At 46.7% G+C, this 24,843-nt stretch overlaps 1 protein-coding gene across 1 annotated transcript; it reads right to left on the minus strand.

Annotated features, from left to right (window-relative positions):
- LOC129847117 (calcium-activated potassium channel subunit beta-4-like) lies at positions 1-24,843 on the minus strand (the record flags this gene model as incomplete). The annotated part of the gene is made up of 2 exons (XM_055914926.1): positions 1-2,370; positions 24,710-24,843. Coding segments are annotated over 2 exons (423 nt in total), but the record flags the coding sequence as incomplete, so codon positions are not given.

Raw genomic sequence — 24,843 nt, forward strand, 5'->3', positions numbered from 1 at the left:
TGTGCCTAATTTGTTTATTAATAACTTTTCATGTTCAAAATTGTGCACTCTCCTCAAACAATAGCATGGTAGTCTTTCACTGTCATAGCTACTATACATTGGACAGTGCAGTTGGATTAACAAGAATTGAATCTTTCTGTCCATATCAGAAATGTCCATGTCCTGGGAAATGTTGCTGTTACTTACAACCTCATGCTAATCGCATTAGCCTACAGTACGTTAGCTCACCCGTCCCGTGGAAGGGACACCGATCCCGAAGAAGATTTATTTTAAAGAAAGAAGAAGAATATGGTGCAGTAATAAACTATTTTGAAGACAATAACTCTTATTCTTTTTATTAAAGATATCTATCAGGCACTATTACTCATCATTATGCAGCAGACGTTATAATGGATTGGCTTTATAAAAAACATTCTCTTTCCAACACAAAATATATGTTTGTTTTGTACTACTGTTACAGCTTAAGAGGACATAACCTCCCCTAGAGATGTCTCTTACTGCAATCACATGTTCAGCATATGGCTTTATGTATGAAATATCATTCATCTTTTAGCAAAGGACGACAATGTCTTAGCTACTTCTTTTGTAGAAAATACACAAGTAAAAACTTCTGTACGTCCGATTAATGCAATGGAGAGAGCAAACCTTTTCTTGGAGCAAGGTAGGTAGGTCTAACGATTTTTACTCAGATCAGATTTCTTTTTTTTTATCCAATCGATGGAAAACACTAACTGGATGTACTAACTGTTCAAACCAATCGGAGAGCTTACTGTAACACATACGGACGACGAACTATTCAAAACGGTGCAAAAGTCTGCTACTGTGGTAAGAAAACCAATCAATTTGCATCGTGAAAAAACTAAAACCACTACCTGACAGAAGAGAAGACAGAGGAAGTTGCTACAGTCAAGGAATCTGCACATCTATCCAACCACAGACAAACTACCTATCCCAAGTTTTGTCCCCGAACGCAGACCAACTGTCCGTGGCCGATTCTGCATATTAAATCAGGACATAATAGGTTCAAACATGTCCTGCGACAACCAACTGAAAACAAACAGCAGACATAATCCGTCCATGGCGGTTGGGTTCGCTGGAGTTGGACAGATGCCTTAAAGAAGCCTTGTTAGAAACAGGTTAAGTAAAAGACAGGTGGTACAGAGAGGAGAGAGAGGGCGAACCGGATTAAAACAAACCACAATATGCCTTTAAAAGTAATATACGCATTGTAGCGATTTGTTTCAATCCTGGCCCGGGGTGTTCAGTAACAGTGAGATAGGCATTTAAAAGCTTCCTAATACCACCCAGAGAAGAAGACAGTACATCATGCCGGGGGTGATCAGACCAAGGTCTGCATCTGGCTCTGTAGTCCCAGGGATTAGAAGGACTCTCCCAGAATTCCTTTCATCACATTCTCTCTAAACAAAGCACTGACATTTTGTGTAACTGGTGTCGAAGATTCCTCTCAGGTGGTCCTGGCCGGGACGCCCTCACAATCCCTCCCTTCATACGACCAGGGCTTTGTAATGAAGAGTCCAGTTAAAGAGTGTTCAAAGGTCACAGACATTTCCTGTTTGTAAGTCAGTGAACTCTGAACTTTGAGACCGAGCTCAGCTAGTGAAGTAAACGCAAACAACATTACAATCAGCACAGAGACACAGAGGCTCAACACGTGACACAGACCTGTCCAAAAACATGACCAGTGACAGAAAGCGGCAATGTCCTTTTTGGATTTTTGCTTCTTCGTAGACATAACCAACACATTGTAATACACATATCATTAGAAAGGTCCCCCACCAGCTGAGAGTTGAACTGACAAAATGGCTCTTACACAAGTAGACTAACACACCAAGACGAGACAGACAAGCATTTCTGGTGCATGAGCCTCGAGTCCAGTCCAGCGGAATGAGAGTGTTCAGAATAGTCATAATAGGAAGTTCAAACATTCCACGCTTCTACGAGGTCCTCATCACACAACAGCCACCACTGAGACCACAGTCATCATCAATCTATCTATCCATCCATCCATCCATCCATCCATCCATCCATCCATCCATCCATCCATCCATCCATCCATCCATCTAGTGTTCCTGTTCCCGGTCTCTGCGTCGAACAGGAACAGCGAACATCGGCAGGGTCCGGAAGGAGGCGGTGTTGGTGTTGGGCGGAGTCTTGCCCTGCTCTGAGTTGCCTGCCGGCTCGTACGAGCACTTCCTCTTTTGGATGGCCTCGGCGCGCACGGCCAGGCTGCGGGCGCACACGGTGAGAAGGACGATGAGGGTGCCCACCAGCAGGCTCACCATGGGCCACAGGACGCAGTGGAGGAGGACGCTGGCGTCGTGGGAACGCCGCCACAGTACGTCGTCAGGTCTGCAGGGGGAGATAGAGGGCAAGGGGGTAAAAGAGTAAGAATTTAGGGGGGCGTGAGGCAACAAAAAAGTGGTGAGTGTTAACAGAATGCAAAGCAATGTCTGTCTATCAGGAACTTCAGTGTTGACAGAAAATAAACTAAATGCAGCACAAATGTCACCTATCAACTTTAGAAGGTTTGTCTGATGATCTAGGAGACGTGCATTCTGGATGCCATCCAGGGACAAAGTACATCACGTTTCACTTCATTACAGAGAAGTCAGGATCCACAAGAAGGTTTCTATCCACAGCAGTGATTTAGCACCGACTCTTTGAAGGAGGGTGAGGGGTGGAGGAGGGTGAGGGCTGGAGGAGGGTGAGGGCTGGAGGAGGGTGAGGGCTGGAGGAGGGTGAGGGCTGGAGGAGGGTGAGGGCTGGAGGAGGGTGAGGGCTGGAGGAGGGTGAGGGCTGGAGGAGGGTGAGGGCTGGAGGAGGGTGAGGGGTGGAGGAGGGTGAGGGTGGAGGAGGGTGAGGGCTGGAGGAGGGTGAGGGCTGGAGGAGGGTGAGGGGTGGAGGAGGGTGAGGGTGGAGGAGGGTGAGGGCTGGAGGAGGGTGAGGGCTGGAGGAGGGTGAGGGGTGGAGGAGGGTGAGGGTGGAGGAGGGTGAGGGCTGGAGGAGGGTGAGGGCTGGAGGAGGGTGAGGGCTGGAGGAGGGTGAGGGGTGGAGGAGGGTGAGGGTGGAGGAGGGTGAGGGCTGGAGGAGGGTGAGGGCTGGAGGAGGGTGAGGGCTGGAGGAGGGTGAGGGCTGGAGGAGGGTGAGGGCTGGAGGAGGGTGAGGGCTGGAGGAGGGTGAGGGCTGGAGGAGGGTGAGGGCTGGAGGAGAGTGAGGGCTGGAGGAGGGTGAGGGGTGGAGGAGGGAAGAGACATCAGGAGCACATGGCAGACAGCTACAGTTGGCAGCAATGCAAGATGGGATGGAGAAAGGCAGAGACATGGAGGGAGGAGGGAGGATGATGAAATCACTATGATGGTTTGATAGAAAAACATTAGCACAAAGACAGATATGAACTAAAAGACAAGGGCAGGGTTGAAGGAAGATGAGCAGACAGACAGATAGATACTAAAAGACAAGGGCAGGGTTGAAGGAAGATGAGCAGACAGACAGATAGATACTAAAAGACAAGGGCAGGGTTGAAGGAAGATGAGCAGACAGACAGATAGATACTAAAATACAAGGGCAGGGTTGAAGGAAGATGAGCAGACAGACAGACAGATACTAAAAGCCAAGAGCAGGGTTGAAGGAAGATGAGCAGACAGACAGATAGATACTAAAAGCCAAGAGCAGGGTTGAAGGAAGATGAGCAGACAGACAGATACTAAAAGCCAAGAGCAGGGTTAAAGGGAGATGAGCAGACAGACAGATAGATACTAAAAGACAAGGGCAGGGTTGAAGGAAGATGAGCAGACAGACAGATAGATACTAAAAGCCAAGAGCAGGGTTGAATGAAGATGAGCAGACAGACAGATAGATACTAAAAGCCAAGAGCAAGGTTAAAGGAAGATGAGCAGACAGACAGATAGATACTAAAAGACAAGGGCAGGGTTAAAGGGAGATGAGCAGACAGACAGACAGATACTAAAAGACAAGGGCAGGGTTAAAGGAAGATGAGCAGACAGACATATAGATACTAAAAGACAAGGGCAGGGTTGAAGGAAGATGAGCAGACAGACAGATACTAAAAGACAAGAGCAGGGTTGAAGGAAGATGAGCAGACAGACAGATAGATACTAAAAGAGAAGGGCAGGGTTGAAGGAAGATGAGCAGACAGACAGATAGATACTAAAAGACAAGGGCAGGGTTGAAGGAAGATGACCAGACAGACAGACAGATACTAAAAGACAAGGGCAGGGTTAAAGGAAGATGAGCAGACAGACAGATACTAAAAGACAAGGGCAGGGTTAAAGGAAGATGAGCAGACAGACAGATACTAAAAGACAAGGGCAGGGTTGAAGGAAGATGAGCAGACAGACATATAGATACTAAAAGCCAAGAGCAGGGTTAAAGGGAGATGAGCAGACAGAGAGATAGATACTAAAAGACAAGGGCAGGGTTGAAGGAAGATGAGCAGACAGAGAGATAGATACTAAAAGACAAGGGCAGGGTTGAAGGAAGATGACCAGACAGACAGATACTAAAAGACAAGGGCAGGGTTGAAGGAAGATGAGCAGACAGACAGATACTAAAAGACAAGGGCAGGGTTGAAGGAAGATGAGCAGACAGACAGATACTAAAAGACAAGGGCAGGGTTGAAGGAAGATGAGCAGACAGACAGACAGATACTAAAAGACAAGGGCAGGGTTGAAGGAAGATGAGCAGACAGACAGATACTAAAAGACAAGGGCAGGGTTGAAGGAAGATGAGCAGACAGACAGATACTAAAAGACAAGGGCAGGGTTGAAGGAAGATGAGCAGACAGACAGACAGATACTAAAAGACAAGGGCAGGGTTAAAGGGAGATGAGCAGACAGAGAGATAGATACTAAAAGACAAGGGCAGGGTTGAAGGAAGATGAGCAGACAGATAGATACTAAAAGACAAGGGCAGGGTTGAAGGAGGATGAGCAGACAGACAGAGACTAAAAGACAAGGGCAGGGTTGAAGGAAGATGAGCAGACAGACAGATACTAAAAGACAAGGGCAGGGTTGAAGGAAGATGAGCAGACAGACAGATAGATACTAAAAGACAAGAGCAGGGTTGAAGGAAGATGAGCAGACAGACAGATAGATACTAAAAGACAAGGGCAGGGTTGAAGGAAGATGAGCAGACAGACAGATAGATACTAAAAGACAAGGGCAGGGTTGAAGGAAGATGAGCAGACAGATAGATACTAAAAGACAAGGGCAGGGTTGAAGGAAGATGAGCAGACAGACAGATACTAAAAGACAAGGGCAGGGTTAAAGGAAGATGAGCAGACAGACAGATACTAAAAGACAAGGGCAGGGTTGAAGGAAGATGAGCAGACAGACAGATACTAAAAGACAAGGGCAGGGTTGAAGGAAGATGAGCAGACAGACATATAGATACTAAAAGACAAGGGCAGGGTTAAAGGGAGATGAGCAGACAGAGAGATAGATACTAAAAGACAAGGGCAGGGTTGAAGGAAGATGAGCAGACAGACAGATAGATACTAAAAGCCAAGAGCAGGGTTGAAGGAAGATGAGCAGACAGACAGATACTAAAAGCCAAGAGCAGGGTTAAAGGGAGATGAGCAGACAGACAGATAGATACTAAAAGACAAGGGCAGGGTTGAAGGAAGATGAGCAGACAGACAGATAGATACTAAAAGCCAAGAGCAGGGTTGAATGAAGATGAGCAGATAGACAGATAGATACTAAAAGCCAAGAGCAAGGTTAAAGGAAGATGAGCAGACAGACAGATAGATACTAAAAGACAAGGGCAGGGTTAAAGGGAGATGAGCAGACAGACAGACAGATACTAAAAGACAAGGGCAGGGTTAAAGGAAGATGAGCAGACAGACATATAGATACTAAAAGACAAGGGCAGGGTTGAAGGAAGATGAGCAGACAGACAGATACTAAAAGACAAGAGCAGGGTTGAAGGAAGATGAGCAGACAGACAGATAGATACTAAAAGAGAAGGGCAGGGTTGAAGGAAGATGAGCAGACAGACAGATAGATACTAAAAGACAAGGGCAGGGTTGAAGGAAGATGACCAGACAGACATACAGATACTAAAAGACAAGGGCAGGGTTAAAGGAAGATGAGCAGACAGACAGATACTAAAAGACAAGGGCAGGGTTAAAGGAAGATGAGCAGACAGACAGATACTAAAAAACAAGGGCAGGGTTGAAGGAAGATGAGCAGACAGACATATAGATACTAAAAGCCAAGAGCAGGGTTAAAGGGAGATGAGCAGACAGAGAGATAGATACTAAAAGACAAGGGCAGGGTTGAAGGAAGATGAGCAGACAGAGAGATAGATACTAAAAGACAAGGGCAGGGTTGAAGGAAGATGACCAGACAGACAGATACTAAAAGACAAGGGCAGGGTTGAAGGAAGATGAGCAGACAGAGAGATACTAAAAGACAAGGGCAGGGTTGAAGGAAGATGAGCAGACAGACAGATACTAAAAGACAAGGGCAGGGTTGAAGGAAGATGAGCAGACAGACATATAGATACTAAAAGACAAGGGCAGGGTTGAAGGAAGATGAGCAGACAGACAGATACTAAAAGACAAGGGCAGGGTTGAAGGAAGATGAGCAGACAGACAGATACTAAAAGACAAGGGCAGGGTTGAAGGAAGATGAGCAGACAGACAGACAGATACTAAAAGACAAGGGCAGGGTTAAAGGGAGATGAGCAGACAGAGAGATAGATACTAAAAGACAAGGGCAGGGTTGAAGGAAGATGAGCAGACAGATAGATACTAAAAGACAAGGGCAGGGTTGAAGGAGGATGAGCAGACAGACAGATACTAAAAGACAAGGGCAGGGTTGAAGGAAGATGAGCAGACAGACAGATACTAAAAGACAAGGGCAGGGTTGAAGGAAGATGAGCAGACAGACAGATAGATACTAAAAGACAAGAGCAGGGTTGAAGGAAGATGAGCAGACAGACAGATAGATACTAAAAGACAAGGGCAGGGTTGAAGGAAGATGAGCAGACAGACAGATAGATACTAAAAGACAAGGGCAGGGTTGAAGGAAGATGAGCAGACAGATAGATACTAAAAGACAAGGGCAGGGTTGAAGGAAGATGAGCAGACAGACAGATACTAAAAGACAAGGGCAGGGTTAAAGGAAGATGAGCAGACAGACAGATACAAAAAGACAAGGGCAGGGTTAAAGGAAGATGAGCAGACAGACAGATACTAAAAGACAAGGGCAGGGTTGAATGAAGATGAGTAGACAGACATATAGATACTAAAAGACAAGGGCAGGGTTGAAGGAAGATGAGCAGACAGACAGATAGATACTAAAAGACAAGGGCAGGGTTGAAGGAAGATGAGCAGACAGATAGATACTAAAAGACAAGGGCAGGGTTGAAGGAAGATGAGCAGACAGACAGATACTAAAAGACAAGGGCAGGGTTAAAGGAAGATGAGCAGACAGACAGATAGATACTAAAAGACAAGGGCAGGGTTAAAGGAAGATGAGCAGACAGACAGATAGATACTAAAAGACAAGGGCAGGGTTAAAGGAAGATGAGCAGACAGACATATAGATACTAAAAGACAAGGGCAGGGTTAAAGGAAGATGAGCAGACAGACAGATACTAAAAGACAAGGGCAGGGTTGAAGGAAGATGAGCAGACAGACAGACAGATACTAAAAGACAAGAGCAGGGTTGAAGGAAGATGAGCAGACAGACAGATAGATACTAAAAGACAAGGGCAGGGTTAAAGGAAGATGAGCAGACAGATAGATACTAAAAGACAAGGGCAGGGTTGAAGGAAGATGAGCAGACAGACAGATAGATACTAAAAGACAAGGGCAGGGTTAAAGGGAGATGAGCAGACAGACAGACAGATACTAAAAGACAAGGGCAGGGTTAAAGGAAGATGAGCAGACAGACATATAGATACTAAAAGACAAGGGCAGGGTTGAAGGAAGATGAGCAGACAGACAGATACTAAAAGACAAGAGCAGGGTTGAAGGAAGATGAGCAGACAGACAGATAGATACTAAAAGAGAAGGGCAGGGTTGAAGGAAGATGAGCAGACAGACAGATAGATACTAAAAGACAAGGGCAGGGTTGAAGGAAGATGACCAGACAGACAGACAGATACTAAAAGAAAAGGGCAGGGTTAAAGGAAGATGAGCAGACAGACAGATACTAAAAGACAAGGGCAGGGTTAAAGGAAGATGAGCAGACAGACAGATACTAAAAGACAAGGGCAGGGTTGAAGGAAGATGAGCAGACAGACATATAGATACTAAAAGCCAAGAGCAGGGTTAAAGGGAGATGAGCAGACAGAGAGATAGATACTAAAAGACAAGGGCAGGGTTGAAGGAAGATGAGCAGACAGAGAGATAGATACTAAAAGACAAGGGCAGGGTTGAAGGAAGATGACCAGACAGACAGATACTAAAAGACAAGGGCAGGGTTGAAGGAAGATGAGCAGACAGAGAGATACTAAAAGACAAGGGCAGGGTTGAAGGAAGATGAGCAGACAGACAGATACTAAAAGACAAGGGCAGGGTTGAAGGAAGATGAGCAGACAGACATATAGATACTAAAAGACAAGGGCAGGGTTGAAGGAAGATGAGCAGACAGACAGATACTAAAAGACAAGGGCAGGGTTGAAGGAAGATGAGCAGACAGACAGATACTAAAAGACAAGGGCAGGGTTGAAGGAAGATGAGCAGACAGACAGACAGATACTAAAAGACAAGGGCAGGGTTAAAGGGAGATGAGCAGACAGAGAGATAGATACTAAAAGACAAGGGCAGGGTTGAAGGAAGATGAGCAGACAGATAGATACTAAAAGACAAGGGCAGGGTTGAAGGAGGATGAGCAGACAGACAGATACTAAAAGACAAGGGCAGGGTTGAAGGAAGATGAGCAGACAGACAGATACTAAAAGACAAGGGCAGGGTTGAAGGAAGATGAGCAGACAGACAGATAGATACTAAAAGACAAGAGCAGGGTTGAAGGAAGATGAGCAGACAGACAGATAGATACTAAAAGACAAGGGCAGGGTTGAAGGAAGATGAGCAGACAGACAGATAGATACTAAAAGACAAGGGCAGGGTTGAAGGAAGATGAGCAGACAGATAGATACTAAAAGACAAGGGCAGGGTTGAAGGAAGATGAGCAGACAGACAGATACTAAAAGACAAGGGCAGGGTTAAAGGAAGATGAGCAGACAGACAGATACTAAAAGACAAGGGCAGGGTTGAAGGAAGATGAGCAGACAGACAGATACTAAAAGACAAGGGCAGGGTTGAAGGAAGATGAGCAGACAGACATATAGATACTAAAAGACAAGGGCAGGGTTAAAGGGAGATGAGCAGACAGAGAGATAGATACTAAAAGACAAGGGCAGGGTTGAAGGAAGATGAGCAGACAGACAGATAGATACTAAAAGCCAAGAGCAGGGTTGAAGGAAGATGAGCAGACAGACAGATACTAAAAGCCAAGAGCAGGGTTAAAGGGAGATGAGCAGACAGACAGATAGATACTAAAAGACAAGGGCAGGGTTGAAGGAAGATGAGCAGACAGAGAGATAGATACTAAAAGACAAGGGCAGGGTTGAAGGAAGATGACCAGACAGACAGATACTAAAAGACAAGGGCAGGGTTGAAGGAAGATGAGCAGACAGACAGATACTAAAAGACAAGGGCAGGGTTGAAGGAAGATGAGCAGACAGACAGATACTAAAAGACAAGGGCAGGGTTGAAGGAAGATGAGCAGACAGACATATAGATACTAAAAGACAAGGGCAGGGTTGAAGGAAGATGAGCAGACAGACAGATACTAAAAGACAAGGGCAGGGTTGAAGGAAGATGAGCAGACAGACAGATACTAAAAGACAAGGGCAGGGTTGAAGGAAGATGAGCAGACAGACAGACAGATACTAAAAGACAAGGGCAGGGTTAAAGGGAGATGAGCAGACAGAGAGATAGATACTAAAAGACAAGGGCAGGGTTGAAGGAAGATGAGCAGACAGACAGATACTAAAAGACAAGGGCAGGGTTGAAGGAGGATGAGCAGACAGACAGATACTAAAAAACAAGGGCAGGGTTGAAGGAAGATGAGCAGACAGACATATAGATACTAAAAGACAAGGGCAGGGTTGAAGGAAGATGAGCAGACAGACAGATACTAAAAGACAAGGGCAGGGTTGAAGGAAGATGAGCAGACAGACAGATACTAAAAGACAAGGGCAGGGTTGAAGGAAGATGAGCAGACAGACAGACAGATACTAAAAGACAAGGGCAGGGTTAAAGGGAGATGAGCAGACAGAGAGATAGATACTAAAAGACAAGGGCAGGGTTGAAGGAAGATGAGCAGACAGATAGATACTAAAAGACAAGGGCAGGGTTGAAGGAGGATGAGCAGACAGACAGATACTAAAAGACAAGGGCAGGGTTGAAGGAAGATGAGCAGACAGACAGATACTAAAAGACAAGGGCAGGGTTGAAGGAAGATGAGCAGACAGACAGATAGATACTAAAAGACAAGAGCAGGGTTGAAGGAAGATGAGCAGACAGACAGATAGATACTAAAAGACAAGGGCAGGGTTGAAGGAAGATGAGCAGACAGACAGATAGATACTAAAAGACAAGGGCAGGGTTGAAGGAAGATGAGCAGACAGATAGATACTAAAAGACAAGGGCAGGGTTGAAGGAAGATGAGCAGACAGACAGATACTAAAAGACAAGGGCAGGGTTAAAGGAAGATGAGCAGACAGACAGATACTAAAAGACAAGGGCAGGGTTGAAGGAAGATGAGCAGACAGACAGATACTAAAAGACAAGGGCAGGGTTGAAGGAAGATGAGCAGACAGACATATAGATACTAAAAGACAAGGGCAGGGTTAAAGGGAGATGAGCAGACAGAGAGATAGATACTAAAAGACAAGGGCAGGGTTGAAGGAAGATGAGCAGACAGACAGATAGATACTAAAAGCCAAGAGCAGGGTTGAAGGAAGATGAGCAGACAGACAGATACTAAAAGCCAAGAGCAGGGTTAAAGGGAGATGAGCAGACAGACAGATAGATACTAAAAGACAAGGGCAGGGTTGAAGGAAGATGAGCAGACAGAGAGATAGATACTAAAAGACAAGGGCAGGGTTGAAGGAAGATGACCAGACAGACAGATACTAAAAGACAAGGGCAGGGTTGAAGGAAGATGAGCAGACAGACAGATACTAAAAGACAAGGGCAGGGTTGAAGGAAGATGAGCAGACAGACAGATACTAAAAGACAAGGGCAGGGTTGAAGGAAGATGAGCAGACAGACATATAGATACTAAAAGACAAGGGCAGGGTTGAAGGAAGATGAGCAGACAGACAGATACTAAAAGACAAGGGCAGGGTTGAAGGAAGATGAGCAGACAGACAGATACTAAAAGACAAGGGCAGGGTTGAAGGAAGATGAGCAGACAGACAGACAGATACTAAAAGACAAGGGCAGGGTTAAAGGGAGATGAGCAGACAGAGAGATAGATACTAAAAGACAAGGGCAGGGTTGAAGGAAGATGAGCAGACAGACAGATACTAAAAGACAAGGGCAGGGTTAAAGGAAGATGAGCAGACAGACAGATACTAAAAAACAAGGGCAGGGTTGAAGGAAGATGAGCAGACAGACATATAGATACTAAAAGCCAAGAGCAGGGTTAAAGGGAGATGAGCAGACAGAGAGATAGATACTAAAAGACAAGGGCAGGGTTGAAGGAAGATGAGCAGACAGAGAGATAGATACTAAAAGACAAGGGCAGGGTTGAAGGAAGATGACCAGACAGACAGATACTAAAAGACAAGGGCAGGGTTGAAGGAAGATGAGCAGACAGAGAGATACTAAAAGACAAGGGCAGGGTTGAAGGAAGATGAGCAGACAGACAGATACTAAAAGACAAGGGCAGGGTTGAAGGAAGATGAGCAGACAGACATATAGATACTAAAAGACAAGGGCAGGGTTGAAGGAAGATGAGCAGACAGACAGATACTAAAAGACAAGGGCAGGGTTGAAGGAAGATGAGCAGACAGACAGATACTAAAAGACAAGGGCAGGGTTGAAGGAAGATGAGCAGACAGACAGACAGATACTAAAAGACAAGGGCAGGGTTAAAGGGAGATGAGCAGACAGAGAGATAGATACTAAAAGACAAGGGCAGGGTTGAAGGAAGATGAGCAGACAGATAGATACTAAAAGACAAGGGCAGGGTTGAAGGAGGATGAGCAGACAGACAGATACTAAAAGACAAGGGCAGGGTTGAAGGAAGATGAGCAGACAGACAGATACTAAAAGACAAGGGCAGGGTTGAAGGAAGATGAGCAGACAGACAGATAGATACTAAAAGACAAGAGCAGGGTTGAAGGAAGATGAGCAGACAGACAGATAGATACTAAAAGACAAGGGCAGGGTTGAAGGAAGATGAGCAGACAGACAGATAGATACTAAAAGACAAGGGCAGGGTTGAAGGAAGATGAGCAGACAGATAGATACTAAAAGACAAGGGCAGGGTTGAAGGAAGATGAGCAGACAGACAGATACTAAAAGACAAGGGCAGGGTTAAAGGAAGATGAGCAGACAGACAGATACAAAAAGACAAGGGCAGGGTTAAAGGAAGATGAGCAGACAGACAGATACTAAAAGACAAGGGCAGGGTTGAATGAAGATGAGTAGACAGACATATAGATACTAAAAGACAAGGGCAGGGTTGAAGGAAGATGAGCAGACAGACAGATAGATACTAAAAGACAAGGGCAGGGTTGAAGGAAGATGAGCAGACAGATAGATACTAAAAGACAAGGGCAGGGTTGAAGGAAGATGAGCAGACAGACAGATACTAAAAGACAAGGGCAGGGTTAAAGGAAGATGAGCAGACAGACAGATAGATACTAAAAGACAAGGGCAGGGTTAAAGGAAGATGAGCAGACAGACAGATAGATACTAAAAGACAAGGGCAGGGTTAAAGGAAGATGAGCAGACAGACATATAGATACTAAAAGACAAGGGCAGGGTTAAAGGAAGATGAGCAGACAGACAGATACTAAAAGACAAGGGCAGGGTTGAAGGAAGATGAGCAGACAGACAGACAGATACTAAAAGACAAGAGCAGGGTTGAAGGAAGATGAGCAGACAGACAGATAGATACTAAAAGACAAGGGCAGGGTTAAAGGAAGATGAGCAGACAGATAGATACTAAAAGACAAGGGCAGGGTTGAAGGAAGATGAGCAGACAGACAGATAGATACTAAAAGACAAGGGCAGGGTTAAAGGGAGATGAGCAGACAGACAGACAGACAGATACTAAAAGACAAGGGCAGGGTTAAAGGAAGATGAGCAGACAGACATATAGATACTAAAAGACAAGGGCAGGGTTGAAGGAAGATGAGCAGACAGACAGATACTAAAAGACAAGAGCAGGGTTGAAGGAAGATGAGCAGACAGACAGATAGATACTAAAAGAGAAGGGCAGGGTTGAAGGAAGATGAGCAGACAGACAGATAGATACTAAAAGACAAGGGCAGGGTTGAAGGAAGATGACCAGACAGACAGACAGATACTAAAAGAAAAGGGCAGGGTTAAAGGAAGATGAGCAGACAGACAGATACTAAAAGACAAGGGCAGGGTTAAAGGAAGATGAGCAGACAGACAGATACTAAAAGACAAGGGCAGGGTTGAAGGAAGATGAGCAGACAGACATATAGATACTAAAAGCCAAGAGCAGGGTTAAAGGGAGATGAGCAGACAGAGAGATAGATACTAAAAGACAAGGGCAGGGTTGAAGGAAGATGAGCAGACAGAGAGATAGATACTAAAAGACAAGGGCAGGGTTGAAGGAAGATGACCAGACAGACAGATACTAAAAGACAAGGGCAGGGTTGAAGGAAGATGAGCAGACAGACAGATACTAAAAGACAAGGGCAGGGTTGAAGGAAGATGAGCAGACAGACAGATACTAAAAGACAAGGGCAGGGTTGAAGGAAGATGAGCAGACAGACATATAGATACTAAAAGACAAGGGCAGGGTTGAAGGAAGATGAGCAGACAGACAGATACTAAAAGACAAGGGCAGGGTTGAAGGAAGATGAGCAGACAGACAGATACTAAAAGACAAGGGCAGGGTTGAAGGAAGATGAGCAGACAGACAGACAGATACTAAAAGACAAGGGCAGGGTTAAAGGGAGATGAGCAGACAGAGAGATAGATACTAAAAGACAAGGGCAGGGTTGAAGGAAGATGAGCAGACAGATAGATACTAAAAGACAAGGGCAGGGTTGAAGGAGGATGAGCAGACAGACAGATACTAAAAGACAAGGGCAGGGTTGAAGGAAGATGAGCAGACAGACAGATACTAAAAGACAAGGGCAGGGTTGAAGGAAGATGAGCAGACAGACAGATAGATACTAAAAGACAAGAGCAGGGTTGAAGGAAGATGAGCAGACAGACAGATAGATACTAAAAGACAAGGGCAGGGTTGAAGGAAGATGAGCAGACAGACAGATAGATACTAAAAGACAAGGGCAGGGTTGAAGGAAGATGAGCAGACAGATAGATACTAAAAGACAAGGGCAGGGTTGAAGGAAGATGAGCAGACAGACAGATACTAAAAGACAAGGGCAGGGTTAAAGGAAGATGAGCAGACAGACAGATACTAAAAGACAAGGGCAGGGTTGAAGGAAGATGAGCAGACAGACAGATACTAAAAGACAAGGGCAGGGTTGAAGGAAGATGAGCAGACAGACATATAGATACTAAAAGACAAGGGCAGGGTTAAAGGGAGATGAGCAGACAGAGAGATAGATACTAAAAGACAAGGGCAGGGTTGAAGGAAGATGAGCAGACAGACAGATAGATACTAAAAGCCAAGAGCAGGGTTGAAGGAAGATGAGCAGACAGACAGATACTAAAAGCCAAGAGCAGGGTTAAAGGGAGATGAGCAGACAGACAGATAGATACTAAAAGACAAGGGCAGGGTTGAAGGAAGATGAGCAGACAGAGAGATAGATACTAAAAGACAAGGGCAGGGTTGAAGGAAGATGACCAGACAGACAGATACTAAAAGACAAGGGCAGGGTTGAAGGAAGATGAGCAGACAGACAGATACTAAAAGACAAGGGCAGGGTTGAAGGAAGATGAGCAGACAGACAGATACTAAAAGACAAGGGCAGGGTTGAAGGAAGATGAGCAGACAGACATATAGATACTAAAAGACAAGGGCAGGGTTGAAGGAAGATGAGCAGACAGACAGATACTAAAAGACAAGGGCAGGGTTGAAGGAAGATGAGCAGACAGACAGATACTAAAAGACAAGGGCAGGGTTGAAGGAAGATGAGCAGACAGACAGACAGATACTAAAAGACAAGGGCAGGGTTAAAGGGAGATGAGCAGACAGAGAGATAGATACTAAAAGACAAGGGCAGGGTTGAAGGAAGATGAGCAGACAGATAGATACTAAAAGACAAGGGCAGGGTTGAAGGAGGATGAGCAGACAGACAGATACTAAAAGACAAGGGCAGGGTTGAAGGAAGATGAGCAGACAGACAGATACTAAAAGACAAGGGCAGGGTTGAAGGAAGATGACCAGACAGACAGATAGATACTAAAAGACAAGAGCAGGGTTGAAGGAAGATGAGCAGACAGACAGATAGATACTAAAAGACAAGGGCAGGGTTAAAGGGAGATGAGCAGACAGAGAGATAGATACTAAAAGACAAGGGCAGGGTTGAAGGAAGATGAGCAGACAGATAGATACTAAAAGACAAGGGCAGGGTTGAAGGAAGATGAGCAGACAGACAGATACAAAAAGACAAGGGCAGGGTTAAAGGAAGATGAGCAGACAGACAGATACTAAAAGACAAGGGCAGGGTTGAATGAAGATGAGTAGACAGACATATAGATACTAAAAGACAAGGGCAGGGTTGAAGGAAGATGAGCAGACAGACAGATAGATACTAAAAGACAAGGGCAGGGTTGAAGGAAGATGAGCAGACAGATAGATACTAAAAGACAAGGGCAGGGTTGAAGGAAGATGAGCAGACAGACAGATACTAAAAGACAAGGGCAGGGTTAAAGGAAGATGAGCAGACAGACAGATAGATACTAAAAGACAAGGGCAGGGTTAAAGGAAGATGAGCAGACAGACAGATAGATACTAAAAGACAAGGGCAGGGTTAAAGGAAGATGAGCAGACAGACATATAGATACTAAAAGACAAGGGCAGGGTTAAAGGAAGATGAGCAGACAGACAGATACTAAAAGACAAGGGCAGGGTTAAAGGAAGATGAGCAGACAGACAGACAGATACTAAAAGACAAGAGCAGGGTTGAAGGAAGATGAGCAGACAGACAGATAGATACTAAAAGACAAGGGCAGGGTTAAAGGAAGATGAGCAGACAGATAGATACTAAAAGACAAGGGCAGGGTTGAAGGAAGATGAGCAGACAGACAGATAGATACTAAAAGACAAGGGCAGGGTTAAAGGAAGATGAGCAGACAGATAGATACTAAAAGACAAGGGCAGGGTTGAAGGCGGATGAGCAGACAGACAGATAGATACTAAAAGACAAGGGCAGGGTTGAAGGAAGATGAGCAGACAGACAGATAGATACTAAAAGACAAGGGCAGGGTTGAAGGAAGATGAGCAGACAGACAGATACTAAAAGACAAGGGCAGGGTTGAAGGGAGATGAGCAGACAGACAGACAGATACTAAAAGACAAGAGCAGGGTTGAAGGAAGATGAGCAGACAGACAGACAGATACTAAAAGACAAGAGCAGGGTTGAAGGAAGATGAGCAGACAGACAGACAGATACTAAAAGACAAGAGCAGGGTTGAAGGAAGATGAGCAGACAGACAGACAGATACTAAAAGACAAGGGCAGGGTTAAAGGAAAATGAGCAGACAGACAGACAGATACTAAAAGACAAGAGCAGGGTTGAAGGAAGATGAGCAGACAGACAGACAGATACTAAAAGACAAGATCAGGATTGAAGGGAGATGAGCAGACAGACAGATAGATACTAAAAGACAAGGGCAGGGTTGAAGGAAGATGACCAGACAGACAGACAGATACTAAAAGCCAAGAGCAGGGTTGAAGGGATGTGAAGGTCAGGAGGGGGAATTGAGGGCCCAGCTTTGAACAAACTGAAAGACTGGATGTAGCCAGAGAACAGGGGACGATACAGAACAGATGAAGAGAAACGCTACATCATGTGTGAAGGAATAATAACATTATTCCCTCATTTAGGGGAAGACCTAGTCAGCTGTCCAACTGAATGTATTCAACTGCAATGTGTCTTCCGCATTTAACCCAACCCCTCTGAATCTGCTGCCTTTATCCACATCCACGGCACCTGGGGAACAGTGGGTTAACTGCCTTGTTCAGGGCCCAGGGAACAGTGGGTTAACTGCCTTGTTCAGGGCCCAGGGAACAGTGGGTTAACTGCCTTGTTCAGGGCCCAGGGAACAGTGGGTTAACTGCCTTGTTCAGGGCCCAGGGAACAGTGGGTTAACTGCCTTGTTTAGGGCCCAGGGAACAGTGGGGTAACTGCCTTGTTCAGGGCCCAGGGAACAGTGGGTTAACTGCCTTGTTCAGGGCCCGGGGAACAGTGGGTTTAACTGCCTTGCTCAGGGCCCAGGGAACAGTGGGTTAACTGCCTTGTTCAGGGCCCGGGGAACAGTGGGTTAACTGCCTTGTTCAGGGCCCAGGGAACAGTGGGTTAACTGCCTTGCTCAGGGCCCAGGGAACAGTGGGTTAACTGCCTTGCTCAGGGCCCAGGGAACAGTGGGTTAACTGCCTTGCTCAGGGCCCAGGGAACAGTGGGTTAACTGCCTTGTTCAGGGTCCAGGGAACAGTGGGTTAACTGCCTTGCTCAGGGCCCAGGGAACAGTGGGTTAACTGCCTTGTTCAGGGCCCAGGGAACAGTGGCTTAACTGCCTTGCTCAGGGGTAGAACAGCACATTTTTACCCTGTCAGGGATTCGATCCAGCAACCTTTACTGGTCCAACGCTCTAACCACTAGGCTACCTGCTTAGGAATTTAACAAATGCTCTTATCCAGAGTAACTTACAAAAGCAATTAGGGTTCAGTGCCTTGCTCAAGGGCACATCAACAGACTTTTCGACTAGTCGGATTGAGGATTTGAACAAGCAACCTTTCGGTCACTGGCTCACCTGCTCTTAACCCTAGGTGAGGAGGAGAGGAGGAGGAGAGGAGGAGAGGGAGGAGGAGAGGAAGAGGAGGTGAGGAGGAGGGTGAATGAGGAGAAAACTTTAAACAAACTGGACAGGGAATGCTAGAGAACAGATGAGTAGTAGAACAGAGAAAAATATTAACGCCACAACACGATGAGTCATAAGGGGAATGAGGGGAGTTGATGATACCTCTGAATGAGGGGAGTTGATGATACCTCTGAATGAGGGGAGGTTGATGATACCTCTGAATGAGGGGAGTTGATGATACCTCTGAATGAGGGGATGTTGATGATACCTCTGAATGAGGGGAGTTGATGATACCTCTGAATGAGGGGATGTTGATGATACCTCTGAATGAGGGGAGTTGATGATACCTCTGAATGAGGGGAGTTGATGATACCTCTGAATGAGGGGGAGTTGATGATACCTCTGAATGAGGGGATGTTGATGATACCTCTGAATGAGGGGAGTTGATGATACCTCTGAATGAGGGGATGTTGATGATACCTCTGAATGAGGGGAGTTGATGATACCTCTGAATGAGGGGAGTTGATGATACCTCTGAATGAGGGGATGTTGATGATACCTCTGAATGAGGGGAGTTGATGATCCCTCTGAATGAGGGGAGTTGATGATCCCTCTGAATGAGGGGAGTTGATGATACCTCTGAATGAGGGGAGTTGATGATACCTCTGAATGAGGGGAGTTGATGATACCTCTGAATGAGGGGAGTTGATGATACCTCTGAATGAGGGGAGTTGATGATACCTCTGAATGAGGGGGAGTTGATGATACCTCTGAATGAGGGGGAGTTGATGATACCTCTTAATGAGGGGCGTTGATGATACCTCTGAATGAGGGGAGTTGATGATACCTCTGAATGAGGGGATGTTGATGATACCTCTGAATGAGGGGAGTTGATGATACCTCTGAATGAGGGGAGTTGATGATACCTCTGAATGAGGGGAGTTGATGATACCTCTGAATGAGGGGATGTTGATGATACCTCTGAATGAGGGGAGTTGATGATACCTCTGAATGAGGGGAGTTGATGATACCTCTGAATGAGGGGATGTTGATGATACCTCTGAATGAGGGGATGTTGATGATACCTCTGAATGAGGGGAGTTGATGATACCTCTGAATGAGGGGAGTTGATGATACCTCAGAATGAGGGGAGTTGATGATATCTCTGAATGAGGTGATGTTGATGATACCTCTGAATGAGGGGATGTTTCTAACAGTATGTGGCAGGTGTATAATCAGAGCAGCCGCGTACAAGAGTAATTACAGACTGATTACGTCAAGAGAAATGTTTATCAGAGAGAAAACAGATGCCTAGGAGGAGGTGTATACAGACATACAGCAATAGGATTTTATTGTTGTTTTATGGAGTGATTCATACCCTTTATGTTCCAGTTAACAAAGTGTGAAAAAGTAATAATTATCCCAAATAGCAAAAGATCACAAAGCAGGTGCTGGATATCAAATGTTCAATAAAAAGGTGCGGAGTCTCTTTTCCCCTTTCAATAACATTATCCCCTTGCCATTTTGTTTCTTTATTGCATTAAAACTGTACTTGCGAATAGCTTGCATGCAAACTAAGAATTGGAACGGGTATTGAGTTAAAATATGTACATATTTGAGATGATATATAAATAAAAAGGTCTGTATCAGGCTGTTTTGGGGTAAGCAGTGGTCTGGAGGGGCCCACTTAGGCCAACACTGCACCAGCCATACAGCAGTGCACAGCACTATACAGTAGCACACTGTAGTGTAGTGTAGGCTGCAGCAGCAGACACAGCTCAGTGTCAGCCAACTGAACACTGGACTAGAGGAACGTAAGGACACAGTCAACTCTGCTGAGGAGTTCAACGGCCTCTGAACACTATCCGTGTACCAGTTCAGTTATAAACATACGTTACACTTTGCATTTATTTCAGTCAATCTAAGAGGTTCCTGGTGATGAAAAAAACACTGTCATTGCTACAAGAGAAATCTGCAATACAATGAACTGCCAGATGAACTGCCCAGATGAACTGCCCAGATGAACTGCCCAGATGAACTGCCCAGATGAACTGCCAGATGAACTGCCAGATGAACTGCCAGATGAACTGCCCAGATGAACTGCCAGATGACCTGCCCGGATGAACTGCCCCGATGAAGTGCCCAGATGAACTGCCAGATGAACTGCCCAGAAGAACTGCCCAGATGAACTGCCAGATGAACTGCCCAGATGAACTGCCAGATGAACTGCCAGATGAACTGCCAGATGAACTGCCAGATGAACTGCCCAGATGAACTGCCAGATGAACTGCCAGATGAACTGCCAGATGCACTGCCAGATGAACTGCCAGATGAACTGCCAGATGAACAGCCAGATGAACTGCCAGATGAACTGCCAGATGAACTGCAAGACGAACTGCCAGATGACTTGCCAGAAGAACTGCCAGATGAACTGCCCAGATGAACTGCCCAGATAAACTGCCAGATGAACTGCCAGATGAACTGCCCAGATGAACTGCCCAGATGAACTGCCCAGATGAACTGCCCAGATGAACTGCCCAGATGAACTGCCAGATGAACTGCCAGATGAACTGCCCAGATGAACTGCCCAGATGAACTGCCCAGATGAACTGGATAGTGTTCAGAGGCCGTTGAACTCCTCAGCAGAGTTGACTGTGTCCTTACGTTCCTCTAGTCCAGTGTTCAGTTGGCTGACACTGAGCTGTGTCTGCTGCTGCAGCCGATGAACTGCCAGATGAAGAAAAGGATGAAGCCCAACTCAAGAGGTCTAGGGCTCCCGGGTGGAGCAGCGGTCTAAGGCACTGCATTTTAGTGCTAGAGGCGTCACTACAGACCCTGGTTCGATTTCAGGCTGTAGCACAATTGGCCCAGCGTCGTTCGGGGTAGGCCGTCATTGTAAATAAGAAGTCGTTCTTAACTGACTTGCCTAGTTAAATATAAAAAGAGTGTCCTGGATACAGGCCCCAGGTGTAGCAGGGGTCCAGGAGGAGACCCACATGGTGTGAAACGGTATGTGTTGATTCCTTTAGTCACACTTGCTCCACAAGATCCAAGGGGCCTCCAAAATAGCCACTGAAGGGATGATTGGCTATGGATAAGTGTTGATTAGTGGTGTTCTCAGACTCCTCCCTACAGTACATGAACATGTCATATCCTGCCCCACAGGAAATGGATCCCCAGCAGGCGACAGACTCTCCCATCACCACACAGCTGATGACCAGGTGCATCTTGTGACTTCACTGCCTGTCTGCTACTGTCTTTGACATATTTGGTTGTCGAATGTAAAGTTATGTTAAGAGTTACTGCAGGAAAATAGTTCACATGAAAATGGCTATCATTAAGTTGAAAAAGAACAGAGAGGGTTTTTGAAAGGCGGCCACAAAACATTTTTACACCTTGCCATCTGGTTCTCACTGCTTCACCCTAAAATAGACTGCAGACTGAGCCTGTCCTACAAACAATCCATCTTCCTGTTTGCCCGGACAGGTCTCAAATCTCTACAATCTCTTTTGAGGAAAAAGTGTTTGTGTTATACTTCAGCAGACACGTGTTTGGTCTAGAGACAGCTCTGGAGGTGCTGCTGTATGCTCAGGGAGTGTGTGTTATACCTCAGCAGACACGTGTTTGGTCTAGAGACAGCTCTGGAGGTGCTGCTGTATGCTCAGGGAGTGTGTGTTATACCTCAGCAGACACGTGTTTGGTCTAGAAACAGCTCTGGAGGTGCTGCTGTATGCTCAGGGAGTGTGTGTTATACCTCAGCAGACACGTGTTTGGTCTAGAGACAGCTCTGGAGGTGCTGCTGTATGCTCAGGGAGTGTGTGTTATACCTCAGCAGACACGTGTTTGGTCTAGAGACAGCTCTGGAGGTGCTGCTGTATGCTCAGGGAGTGTGTGTTATACCTCAGCAGACACGTGTTTGGTCTAGAGACAGCTCTGAAGGTGCTGCTGTATGCTCAGGGAGCGTGTGACCATATATTGTGGGTTGACAAAGTACTGTAGGCACTTTTTTTGTGGTGGTTGAGAGCGCACCGGGATTCAGATTATCTCAGTTTGAATTGAATTTCACTTCCTGAATTGACAAATCCTCATTATTAAACTCGGTATGAAACATGAGGGTTACTGTAATCAGAATGAGAGCAGGGTGGGTAGGCTCTGTCACCTCTCAGAAGATGGAATTCTGACATGGTTGTATTCTGCTTTATTGAATCCTCTTTGATGTATGCCCTCATCAGTGGGAGTGGTAGGGGAGGTGCTAGTGGTAGGGTTTAGGGTGGTAGGGGAGGGGAGGGGCTCACCTTTCAGAAGACAGAATACTTCTATTGTTGTATTAAGGAAGAACGTGAGCAGGAAGGACGTGAGCAGGAAGGACGTGAGCAGGAAGAACGTGAGCAGGAAGGACGTGAGCAGGAAGAACGTGAGCAGGAAGGACGTGAGCAGGAAGGACGTGAGCAGGAAGAACGTGAGCAGGAAGGACGTGATCAGGAAGGACGTGAGCAGGAAGAACGTGAGCAGGAAGAACGTGAGCAGGAAGAACGTGAGCAGGAAGAACGTGAGCAGGAAGGACGTGAGCAGGAAGAACGTGAGCAGGAAGGACGTGAGCAGGAAGAACGTGAGCAGGAAGGACGTGAGCAGGAAGAACGTGAGCAGGAAGGACGTGAGCAGGAAGGACGTGAGCAGGAAGAACGTGAGCAGGAAGGACGTGATCAGGAAGGACGTGAGCAGGAAGAACGTGAGCAGGAAGAACGTGAGCAGGAAGGACGTGAGCAGGAAGAACGTGAGCAGGAAGGACGTGAGCAGGAAGACGTGAGCAGGAAGAACGTGAGCAGGAAGAACGTGAGCAGGAAGAACGTGAGCAGGAAGAATGTGAGCAGGAAGAACGTGAGCAGGAAGAACGTGAGCAGGAAGGACGTGAGCAGGAAGGACGTGAGCAGGAAGGACGTGAGCAGGAAGGTCGTGAGCAGGAAGGTCGTGAGCAGGAAGAACGTGAGCAGGAAGAACGTGAGCAGGAAGGACGTGAGCAGGAAGAACGTGAGCAGGAAGGACGTGAGCAGGAAGAACGTGAGCAGGAAGGACGTGAGCAGGAAGAACGTGAGCAGGAAGAACGTGAGCAGGAAGGACGTGAGCAGGAAGGACGTGAGCAGGAAAAACGTGAGCAGGAAGGACGTGAGCAGGAAGGGGGTCTAGTGGTAGGGTTTAGAGTTAGGGGAGTGTCTAGTGGTAGGGTTTAGAGTTAGGGGAGGGGTGGGGCAGGGTCGAATAGTAGGGTTTAGGGTTAGGGGAGGGGCTAGTGGTAGGGTTTAGAGTTAGGGGAGGGGCTAGTGGTAGGGTTTAGGGTTAGGGGAGAGGCTAGTGGTAGGGTTTAGAGTTGGGGGAGTGTCTAGTGGTAGGGTTTAGGGTTAGGGGAGGGGGAGGGGAGGGTCTAATAGTAGGGTTTAGAGTTAGGGGAGGGGCTAGCGGTAGGGTTTAGGGTTGGGGGAGTGTCTAGTGGTAGGGTTTAGGGTTAGGGGCGGGGCTAGCGGTAGGGTTTAGAGTTAGGGGCGGGGCGGGGCTAGTGGTAGGGTTTAGGGTTAGGGGCGGGGCTAGCGGTAGGGTTTAGGGTTAGGAGAGGGGCTAGTGGTAGGGTTTAGAGTTAGGGGCGGGGCTAGTGGTAGGGTTTAGAGTTAGGGGCGGGGCTAGTGGTAGGGTTTAGGGTTAGGGGCGGGGCTAGCGGTAGGGTTTAGGGTTAGGAGAGGGGCTAGTGGTAGGGTTTAGAGTTAGGGAAGGGGGTAGGGGAGGGTCTAATAGTAGGGTTTAGGGTTAGGGGAGAGGCTAGTGGTAGGGTTTAGGGTTAGGGGAGGGGCTAGTGGTAGGGTTTAGGGTTAGGAGAGGGGCTAGTGGTAGGGTTTAGAGTTAGGGAAGGGGGTAGGGGAGGGTCTAATAGTAGGGTTTAGGGTTAGGGGAGGGGCTAGTGGTAGGGTTTAGGGTTAGGGGAGGGGCTAGTGGTAGGGTTTAGGGTTAGGGGAGGGGCTATAGGTAGAGTTTAGGGTTAGAAGAGGGGCTAGTGGTAGGGTTTAGAGTTAGGGAAGGGGGTAGGGGAGGGTCTAATAGTAGGGTTTAGGGTTAGGGGAGGGGATAGTGGTAGGGTTTAGGGTTAGGGGAGGGGCTAGTGGTAGGGTTTAGAGTTAGGGAAGGGGGTAGGGGAGGGTCTAATAGTAGGGTTTAGGGTTAGGGGAGGGGATAGTGGTAGGGTTTAGGGTTGGGGGAGGGTCTAATAGTAGGGTTTAGGGTTAGGGGAGGGGATAGTGGTAGGGTTTAGGGTTGGGGGAGGCTCTAATAGTAGGGTTTAGGGTTAGGGGAGGGGGTAGGGGAGGGTCTAATAGTAGGGTTTAGGGTTAGGGGAGGGGATAGTGGTAGGGTTTAGGGGAAGGGGAGGGGGTATTGGTAGAGTTTAGGGGAAGGTCTCACCTTCTCTGCTGGTTGAAGAAACAGGTGAAGGATTGGGAGCTGACCTCTTTAGTCCAGTAGTCCTCCCACCACAGAACATTGTCCTTGTTCTTCTGGTTGTCCCTCTCACATGGAGGAACGTACGAGCACTGGGG

This window comes from Salvelinus fontinalis, unplaced genomic scaffold (assembly GCF_029448725.1).
Source record: "Salvelinus fontinalis isolate EN_2023a unplaced genomic scaffold, ASM2944872v1 scaffold_0711, whole genome shotgun sequence".
NCBI classification, from domain to species: Eukaryota; Metazoa; Chordata; class Actinopteri; order Salmoniformes; family Salmonidae; genus Salvelinus; species Salvelinus fontinalis.